This window comes from Protobothrops mucrosquamatus, unplaced genomic scaffold (genome assembly GCF_001527695.2).
Source record: "Protobothrops mucrosquamatus isolate PMUCROS unplaced genomic scaffold, P.Mucros_1.0 scaffold2232, whole genome shotgun sequence".
NCBI classification, from domain to species: Eukaryota; Metazoa; Chordata; class Lepidosauria; order Squamata; family Viperidae; genus Protobothrops; species Protobothrops mucrosquamatus.
The window spans coordinates 43,470-53,707 of NW_015388322.1; the positions used below are offsets into that span (position 1 = coordinate 43,470).

General features: G+C 43.7%; 1 protein-coding gene across 1 annotated transcript; it reads left to right on the forward strand.

Moving 5' to 3' along the window:
• Positions 1-473: 473 nt before the first annotated feature.
• On the forward strand, positions 474-9,219 carry UNC93B1 (unc-93 homolog B1, TLR signaling regulator). The gene is made up of 11 exons (XM_029285775.1): positions 474-520; positions 2,411-2,552; positions 4,123-4,276; positions 4,752-4,913; positions 5,238-5,367; positions 5,564-5,657; positions 5,822-5,946; positions 6,981-7,163; positions 7,247-7,520; positions 7,968-8,086; positions 8,644-9,219. The coding sequence occupies exons 1-11, from the start codon at positions 485-487 to the stop codon at positions 8,956-8,958; spliced, it is 1,734 nt and encodes a 577-aa protein (XP_029141608.1). The 5' UTR covers positions 474-484; the 3' UTR covers positions 8,959-9,219.
• The last annotated feature ends 1,019 nt before the right edge of the window (positions 9,220-10,238 follow it).

Below are 10,238 nucleotides of genomic sequence, written 5' to 3' on the forward strand. Positions count from 1 at the left end.
ACCTTAGAACAACTTGACCCGAAGGTACCTCGGGTTTTAGCCCTTATCTCAGGGGTTCTCAACCTTGGCCACTTTAAGACTTGTGGACTTCAACTCCCAGAATTCCTCAACCAGCAAAGCTGGCTGAGGAATTCTGGGAGTTGAAGTCCACAAGTCTTAAAGTTGCCAAGGTTGAGGAACCCCTGCCTTATCTGAATGGCGCTTTTCCTTCCCTGTTGACCGCTGCTCGGTGGAAACGCGGAAGGTTTGGGAGTAAAGAGTAAAGCAGAGAGAGCGGGCTTTGTGGAAAGGAGAAGCCCGGCGCTCTCGGGATCCGAGGGCAAGACTTGCCGCCCCTGTCGGACTGCAGAAAGCAGTTCCGACACCGGGGTGCGCGGACTTGTCGGACTTTCGTTTCCTCTGAATGTTTCCTACAGGCGGCAACGTGTACGAAGAGCCGCGGGGGGGCGGGGGGCCTCCTGAAGGACGCGAGATTGATGACGTGATGAATGGACCTGTCCGGAATGGGGCAGATGTGCAGGTAAGAAATGCCTCCCTTGCTCAATCATATCCGGGGTCTGGATGAGTTTGGCTCGCTCTTTACGTCGCCGCCCACCTCGCCGGCTGCGACTCTGGCTTCGGAAGCTAAGCGAGATGACCTCTAGTTGTAGGTTAGCCTGGGAAGTCATAAAAGCATCCCAGAATAAGGCAGTGGAAAATCACTTATACATTGTTGGGAGCAAAATCCACTCACAATATGGAACTGTCTTATGAAATCACTGTGTGGCCAACTTGGCTTAAGGCAGTGTTTCTCAACCTTGACAATTTTAAGGCATGTGGACTTCAACTCCCAGAATTCCACAGCCAGCATTGCTGGCTGTGGAATTCTGGGAGTTGAAGTCCACATGCCTTAAAATTGTCAAGGTTGAGAAACACTGGCTTAAGGGTATCTAACTTTTTAATAAATCTAAGGTCGCTTTCCCCAACTTGGCGCTTCTCAGAGATATGGGTTTTCAGCTTCCATCGGGTGCCAGACTCCAGGAGGTTATTCTGAGGAAATTGTCTTGTGTAGGGCAGAGGCCCCCCAACCTTTTGGACACCAGGGACTGGTTACGTGGAGAGAGGTTTTTCGTGGACCGGAGGGGGTGTGGTTTTGTCTGTTGTCAGCATCCTGTGGATGGGGCTTTCCCTTATTTGTGCGGACCGGTTGCTGGCATGCCGCAGCCCGATACTGGTCTACGGACCAGGGGCTGGGGACCCCTGCTGTAGGGTGTGTGTTTGTCTGTGTATTCTGTTTGTTGTAAATTGTTTAGAGAGTTTAAGCAACCTACTTTTTTGGAGGGGGAGAAGGGCTAACATGTAACAAGTGATTACCTTCTTCATTCTTATTCTTTCAGAACTAGTGCTGGAGAGATGGAGCCTGCCCAGTCTTACCGTGTGTATGTATGTATATATGTATGTATGTATGTATATATATGAAGTAATATTTTGCAGTATGGCTTTAAACCAGCTTTTCACCGCATAAATATGCAATTGTTTCATACAAGTTACAACCTTCTTCAATATCTTTCTCAGGGAAGTGTTTATTTTAGAGCTGGAATACTCTGTGGCATTTTCCCAAAGCTTAAGCTGCAGTATTTTGTCAAGGTGTTGGAAGCAATCTTTGCTACCTTGATATGTTTATGCCCTTGTAAGTGCTAGGGGGATATTTCATCCTTTGTTGTGACTTGCACTTTCATGCAAATTTGCTCTGAACATGATTGGATACAATCCTTGCATGTTTTTCCCCCCATTTTCACCATTTTTACAGAATGGTTATTTCTTGGATACAACATTTAAGTGCTGAAATGTATGACTTTGAAAGCAACAAAATGAGATAAAGCTACCAGCATCCATAGACATGTTAACATGTTACCTAAACAAACTTAAAAAAAACCCTGAGTTATTTCCAACCATTAAGAAACAAATGTATATAAATTAGACCTGATGATGAAATGCCATCTAAGGACTTTTAATCCTCTTAGATGAAAATTTCTCTCTGCAGCAATGCCATATGTATTCTTTCATAGAAATGATCAACATTTTTTAAAAATTGGATGCACAATAATGATTGGGTGAAGCCTCTCTTTAGCGTCCATGTGTGGAGAAGCCATCTGCATGTATTATAATCATACTAAAAGTTTTACCTATACATACATATGTACGTATGTGCTTGTGTATATGCTCCTCAACACTTAAACTACTTGCATTCATTGCATGTCTTCCCCAAAACAGCCTTACATTGGAGACTAGAACTCTTAAGAGTGTTACTGACCTTCTTGGCTATAATCCTAGCTTTTATTGCGGGTCTGAAATATGTCTGTCTGTGTGTGTATCTTAACCACTTCACAGAGCATTTTTCCCAACTCCTTAATGATGCTTCTGTCTTCAGCTGGAGGATTTTGTGGGGGCTCACGCAGAATACAATGAAGAAGAAGAAGAGCGAAAGTACTTCCGCCGTAAGCGTCTTGGAGTTGTCAAGAATCTTTTGGCAGCCAGCGTGGCAGGGATGCTGACCTATGGGGTTTTTCTAGGTAGGTATTGCAGGAGTTAACCATTCTCTCCTTCGGCCATAGAATTATTTATTTAATTTATTGTTAGACAAATTTACAAGGCTGTCTATCTACCAGAAGAATTATGGGTGGCAAACAAAAATAAAAGCATAACACAAATATCAAAATCAACTTAAACCAAACATACAGAGTCCAGCCCCTCTCCCCAAAGTCTCATACACGTAGATCACATACAAGCATGCCAGAGCTCCATTAACACCTTGGCCTCTGTATGGAGTAAAGCAGGGGTCCCCAACCCCCGGGCCGTGGACCGGTACCAGGCCGCGGCATGCCAGCAACCGGCCCGCACAAACAAGCAAAGACCCAACTGTGGGATGCAAGCAGCACATAAAACCACGCCCCCTCCGATCTGCGGAAAAACCTTTCTCCACGGAACCGGTCCCTGGTGCCCAAAAGGTTGGGGACCTCTGGAGTAAAGCCAATCTTTACTGCCTTCCCTTTTTCATTTTTTGGAGAGTTTTTAAATAATTAAAAAAAAAACCAAAGAGCATATAAATGAGAAAAAGAGAAGTGTTGAAAACAGTACAGATAAAGGAGAAGAGAAAAAGTTCAAGACCCATCTTCTGAACTTCTTTACAGAGATACAAATTTTTATCTTTCTCCCTCTTTAGGATGATATAATCCCCTTCTTCCATATTCAACCTTTTTAATCTGAAAATCCAGAAATCACTGGTTTATTTTTATCTGTTTTTAGCAAAAGTCCAATCTTTCATAAAGAGTGCTTGTTATTTTGTCCCTAGTCAAAAAGGTTTTCATTGCCTTCTGGAAGGTCAATAGGGTTAGGGCCTTCTGTACTGTGGGGGAGGGTGGAGGGTATTCGGTAAGGTAGCACCAGCTACATTTTGGCTCTGCTTCCTGGCCCCCACCAAGTAACACTGCTTCAACAAAGGAACCCAGTGTATGACCATTTTGTCCGATCTAATCTGCATGAGATTCTATTTGCAGAGTTTGCTATATACTTCTAAGTTAAACGGGAGATCTGCAGAGAATGAGTCTTGTGCCCCAAGTAAATTGTAGGGATGTTAGTTTAGACATTTACTTTTCCATTTTTTCAGAAATATAGAGCAATTGGGAAGCGTTATTGTCTAGAACTCATCTAGAGATGATGTGCAGGATCTGTCAAAATCCGCAACTGTTTTTTAAGCTACCAAGAATATATTCAGACAGATATGTTATGCTTTCATTCTATTGATTCTGTGTTACTCTGGAAAGATAGCTAAATCTCAGATGGGATAAGCTTCTTGTTAACAGGATGAAGTAGATTAGGATCCTGGAGAAACAAGGGTGGGGTTTTTTTCCCCCCGTCTTTTCTGAGCATCACTATAGTTCAGTTCCCACATCATGCAGAATCACAACTTGGCTTGCTTGGTTTGGGATCGATGTGCTGTGAAAACTCAGTCTTTGTGGTTTGTAAACCATAATTTGTGGCTTAATGCAATGGACGAACGCAATGCTGAAGATGGAAGCTTTCTGCAGCAGCCGAATGACAGACCAAGGACCAATCCTTGAGTTTCCGTGTTGTCTTCCACAGGTCTGCTTCAGATGCAGCTCATTTTGCATTATGATGAGACCTACCGGGAGGTGAAATATAGCAACCTTGGGCTACAGAATATTGATAGCAAAATGCTGCTGGGCATTAGCATCACACCCCTTGCTGCATTTCTCTATACTCCAATATTCATTAGGTAATGCTCTATACTGGATCAATGTTCTTTCTTCTTCACAGACTCTTTAAACCAGTGGTTCTCAACCTGTGGGTTGGGACCTCATTTGGGGTCGATCGACCATTTCACGGGGGTCGCCAAGCAAGGCTGTCCGCCATTTTTTCCCCTTTTCTGGCGGGTGCCTTACCTCCCTTGGGCTGGGCCAGCTGGTGGTCGGCCTGCTCCGTCTCTGCCGCTTGCCAGCTACGCCTCGGCTGGCGCAGGGGGCGGAACCATGCATGCACGGCGCTCCCGGGCAGGGAAAGTCCTTGACTTACGACCGGCTGGGTAGTCCTCGACTTACGACCGGTTTAGTCCTCGACTTACGACCGGTTGGGGTCGCGGCATTAAAAAGGTTGAGAACCACTGCTTTAAACTGCGGTTTTAGAGCTTTAAAAGCTCTAAAGCCACGCCTTCAGAACATCCAAAATCCAGGTCCCTTTCTTTATCTTTCCAGATTTTTTGGCACTAAGTGGATGCTATTCTTAGCAGTGGGCATCTATGCACTTTTTGTCTCCACTAATTACTGGGAGCGCTACTATACTTTGGTACCATCTGCGGTGGCAATTGGGGCTGCCATTGTACCTCTTTGGGTATCTCTGGGCAACTACATCCTCAGGTGAGCCAGTTGCAAAGATTGGGCTGGGAAGGAGAAAAAAAATGCTGAGCTACAAGACTGGCTTTATCATATTTATTAAACTCTCTGCCAGCTTGATAGGTATCAGTGCAGATTCACCCAGGTATTGAAGCTGTGGTGGTGGGGAAATGAATTGCCAACTCTTTGGATGCTTCTGCTTCGTGTAAGCAATGCATGGCTGCTCCATACGAAGAAGCAATATACAGTTTAGCTTAAGCTTTACAGCAGTCTCCTGGGAATGGGAAACCATGCTTTGTCCTGCCAGGCTAACCCATGACCTCTTTTCCTACACCTCTATTCCAATAGGATGGCACAGAAATACTATGAACATGTGAACTACAAGCTGGAACATGTCCAGGAGCAGAAACGGGCACCACGTGGTGCCTACAATTCCTACATCATTACCTTTGAGGCAGTCTTCTATGGCTTTTTCTTTGTGAGAACTCAACACAACCTAGTTGATTTGGGGGAGGAAGAGATGTTAGATAGTGCCTTATGCTGTCCTCCCTTGTCAGCTGGGACACGACAGCTCTATTGCTAACCCTCAACATTTCAGAAAGGTTCTTGGTGTGGCTTTTAATTTTCTCCCACCACTAATGAAATTGACCGCTCCTTCTGTTCTTCTTTTCCAGCTGAGCTTTGTTTATGCCGAGTTTCCTATGTTTTTCTTCTTGAAGAACTATCTCTTCGAGCTGAACCACACACTTTACGATGTCAAGAATTGTGGTGAGTAATATTAAGATGGCAGCTATGATTTGGCCAGGCTGTTACTGTACATAACTGGCTTTTCCCTTAAGAGGTGTTTATCATTTGCAATACCATCTCCTCTTCTTCTCCACCGCTTGTCCAACTGGGACCTCAAGTCAGTCCAAGATCTCTTTCTTTTCTAGGGACTGCAAGTCATGGGATCCTCATTGGGTTCAACAGCACAGTTCTCCAGAAATTGCCTCGCAGCAGTGAGCTCATTGTAGTGGAGAGCGTGCTGATGGGAGTAGCCTTCCTCTCCATGCTCATGGTATGTGCTGCAAATATTTATTTAATAGATTTATATGGCTACCCAACTTGCCCATGGTGACTCCAGTTGGTGTACAGCATTAAAAATCAATAATATTGGATGGGTAACTTTCTATTTTTAGATTGTGGAATTGTTGGCAAAAGTAATACCTTCTATAAGGCAGCCTCATTCCCATCTGGAATAGTCAAAAGTGTTGGTTGATGAACATGTTCCTCTTGGGAGTTCTTTTTTTTTTTCCAGGAAAATAAGTAGGATAGAGAAAAATTAGTTCTTACCCAGCTTCAAACACACTGTTTACAATCAGTTTAGGTAGAGCTTCTTTGACTTCCGTTTGCTTGCAGCTAGGGCTAGACAATGGAGTTAGCTAGCCTTTCTTCTGTTGGTTTCTGGGAGGCTTCTCCTGGACCGATCGGAGAGACCGCCGTCTCTCCTAGGTCCCTGGAAGTACCTTCCTTCATTGCCACCTCTCCGGGGCGGCTTCTGGCCCATTTAGGGTCCCCAAACAAGAAGAAACTCAGCTGAAGAGCTCGGCATCCCGAGTCTCTCAGCCGATGACGCTGCTGGCCGGAACAGGAAGTCTGATGAACATGTTCCTGTTTTGCATGGGTTAGCAACACATTTTGATCTCCAAGGCATTACATATCTGCAGGAGGATACATGTAAACGCGGATATCTAACTAATGGCTATGTTGGTGCATTATGACAAAAATAGCTTGGTTGTAAATTGTCCCCTAATATGTTAATATATTATATATTACAGCTGTAAAGCTTAGCAGAAATAATCTATTTTTCTATTTTGCTTCTAAAAAGATGGAATTAAACCTGAGGATAGGTCTGCCATTGAAAATGCTAACCCCTTTTGGATTCGTTCATTCTGTAATCTCTAATATTTAGGCAAATGAGCGACATATTGAAATAAATGTATTTCCCTGATCCAAAGAATTTGCTTTCACTGATATGGGGAAAGTGGGAGAAAGTCGAGAGGCCTACTTCTTCCCTGTCCTTGTCATCCCCCAATGGCCTTGTTTCCACAGGTGTTGCTTCTTTGTGGCTCTGCTTATCGCCCCACGGAGGAGATTGATCTGCGTAGCATTGGATGGGGCAACATCTTCCAGCTGCCTTTCAAGCACATGCGAGATTACCGCCTGCGCTACCTCCTCCTCTTCTTCATCTACAGTGGCTTTGAAGTGCTCTTCTTTTGCACCGACTTTACTTTGGTACGTGTAAACTTCTCAGATAGGAGGGACTGAGTGCACAATGACATCTGTAAGCTAATGCTTTCTTTCCTCATCTGTTACAGAACTATGGTGTCTGTTGTATTGGCCTGGAACACATGGCTTATATTCTCACTGCTTATGGAATTGCATCTGCTGTTGGCTCTACTCTGGTACTAACTATGCTGAGGCTGCCTCGTCAAGTTCCCCTGCTTACTGGAGCTTTTATTCACGCCATCCTCCTGATTGCCCTCTTCTGCTGGGAGCCTCAAGCCAAAAATTTAGCTGAAGCACCCGTAATCTACCTGGTGGCTGCTTTCTGGGGCCTTGGCAGTGCCCTCAACAAGACAGGACTCAGCAGTGAGTAAATAATGTTTTACTTTGTGTCACAGGTTCCTCTCCTGGAACAAACAGATCTTTGCTCCTGTTCTGCTCCAGACCAAATGTCTAGCCATGGTACTTGTTGGACTCTCTGTGTAGCAGGAAGTACATCAAGCCAAGCTGAATAATAAAAGTAATTTCCTTGGATGACGTACTACATGATGATTAGTTGAAAATTGCTTAAAAAGCGTAACATTACGTTTTTGAACTGTTTCTTACCTGAACATCTTCACTCTTCACTAACCAAGATGGTTTCTTTATCAATGGTTTGCACCTTGGGGTGCTTTCTTGTTAGCCAGGTTTTCCCCCCATTCTCCATAACTTTCCAGCCAACTAGTGTTGGATTACTGATGGGAGTAAAACAAAAAGAGAGAGAGAAAAAAATCAACCTCACAATTCTGTTGATGCACCGCTCCTTTCCTGCAGCACTTCTGGGGATGCTTTATGAAGACAAAGAACGGCAGGACTTCATCTTCACCATCTACCATTGGTGGCAAGCCTGCGCCATGTTTGTTGTTTATTGCTGGTCTAATCTGCCCATGAAGGTGAGTGAGGGAGCCATGCACAAAAGAGAATTCTCTAGGTCAAAGGATAGAACACATTCTTTTATTCTTTGGTAAAATGCAGATAAGATATAAAGTGGGAAAGGAGGAGAATTTCTCTGGTCTAGTGTGAGCCTCACCTGGGAAGAGTGAAGTAATGAAGGAACCATTAAGGCAGAGGTGTCAAACTCGCTACGTCACGTGACGTGTCGCAACGCATCGTGACTTTTTTCCCATTGCCGGCAATAGGGTGGGCGCAGTTTCGGCACGATGCATCCGGCCCACGGGCCGGTAGTTTGACACCCCTGCCTTAAGGCACAACTGACAGAAAAGATTACTCTGCCTGAGAAAAAGAAAGGCATTAAAAAGAAACCCAACCTTGCCTTGATTGTGTTTGCATCCCTTCACACTTGGCAATAAAAAAGAAAAACTCTTAGGCAAGATACTTTGTGCAGCTTTGAACCTTCCCTTGCTGACTTCCTCCTATACAAGGTTCAGGACAAAATAAAGGATCACCTGAATTTTGCTATTCTGTAACTAATAGAGGCTTTTCCTTCCAGGCTAAATTATCCATCCTGCTTGTTACTTTGGTTGCTGCGGTGTTCTCCTATATATGGATGGAACGTAAGATAGCCCAGAGTGTTCCCCACCGTCTCCCTAAGATTCCCAAGCCTCGCCACAAAGTGCGAGGTTACCGCTACCTGGAGGACAACTCTGATGCAACTGATTCAGAGGAAGAAGAGGAAGAGGACGAGCAGCGGGAGGAGGAAGCAGAAGCCAATGAACCTGATGGCCCACCACACTGCCCTCGGCGGAGGAGACAACATGCCTATGGGGAGACCTTTGGGGAAGAAGTTGGAGATAACAGGGGGTAGTTCCTGCTTTGCTTTCACTATGACCCTTACAATATGGGCCAAGATTATGAATCTCAAGTGCCTTAGATTTCAGCTTCCCCCTACATCACTAACGTTTTCTTCTTGGGGTTGTTCCTGTAACGTTTTAACTTGGCCATGGAAAGACTGTGTAAATTAGGTCCTTGGGTTGCTTTTCAAGTTTAGTAAATCTGGGTCCATGTTTTAGTTTGAAGAATGGGTCATTTGAGTGCTTCGGAGCATGGTTGTGTCCTTGCAGATGTTTCATTATCCAAATTCAATAATATGATCAGTGTGGTAGGGAGTGAGGTTTGCTTTCATTTTTATATTCTAGTGGCTTGCTCTGTCAGTGTTGGTGGGAGTGGGGTTTGCTAGGTCATTTAAAATAGGTCATTTGTAATAAGTCGATTTTAGGACTCCGCCCTGCTTTGTCCTCACTCTCTAATAGTCGAAGTTACTAGGTACTCAAGTGCAAATTTCCTTGAAACAGCCTTCATGGATTGTGAAAGATAGGTATTTTCAAAAGTTACTTATGAGATAACCCTTGGGAAGCAGGGAAGGAAAGAGGGGTATACTGATACTTAACAGGTAAGTTATGAGATAGCTCTTTGGAAGCAAAGAAAGGGAGACAGCTATATTGACCTTCCTTATAATTTAGATATACAATGATATATACAAAAATACTTTAAATCCATTTCTAAGGTGACTATGTCCATACGTTTACAATAAATAACAAGCTAGAAATGTCAAGAAAACTATTTAATATTTGCATTTAATCCTTGCAATTTAGTACTATTGTAGATGGCATTTTAAAGCATAGGTGTCCAACCTTTTGCCTTGCCTGAGCCACAGTGAGTAAAGAGGAATTGTCATGGGCCATATATCAAATTTATAATATTGTTAATGTATATAAATACCGAATTTCCTTTATTTTTTATTATATCTTATGGGGCCACATTACTAGCTGACCAGGGCCACATGTGGGCCATGGGTTGGACACACCTGCTTTAAAGTGTCTCTGTGATGATAAAGAAGAGAGACAACTGATAAGTAACTATCACTGATATCTCAACATACCTTTCTGCAATAGTTTTGAATGTGATCAAAAGATACTATCTAGAAATTTGGGAAAAGGGATTTAACTACATACATAGGCTAAAACAGATGCTTTTCCGTATTGTATATCACCAGATTCACCACATTGATGTTACCTGAAGACTCTGATGATACCAATCATCAGTGTTGATTGATGACATTGTCTCAGAAGAAAAGGCTGTATTTTT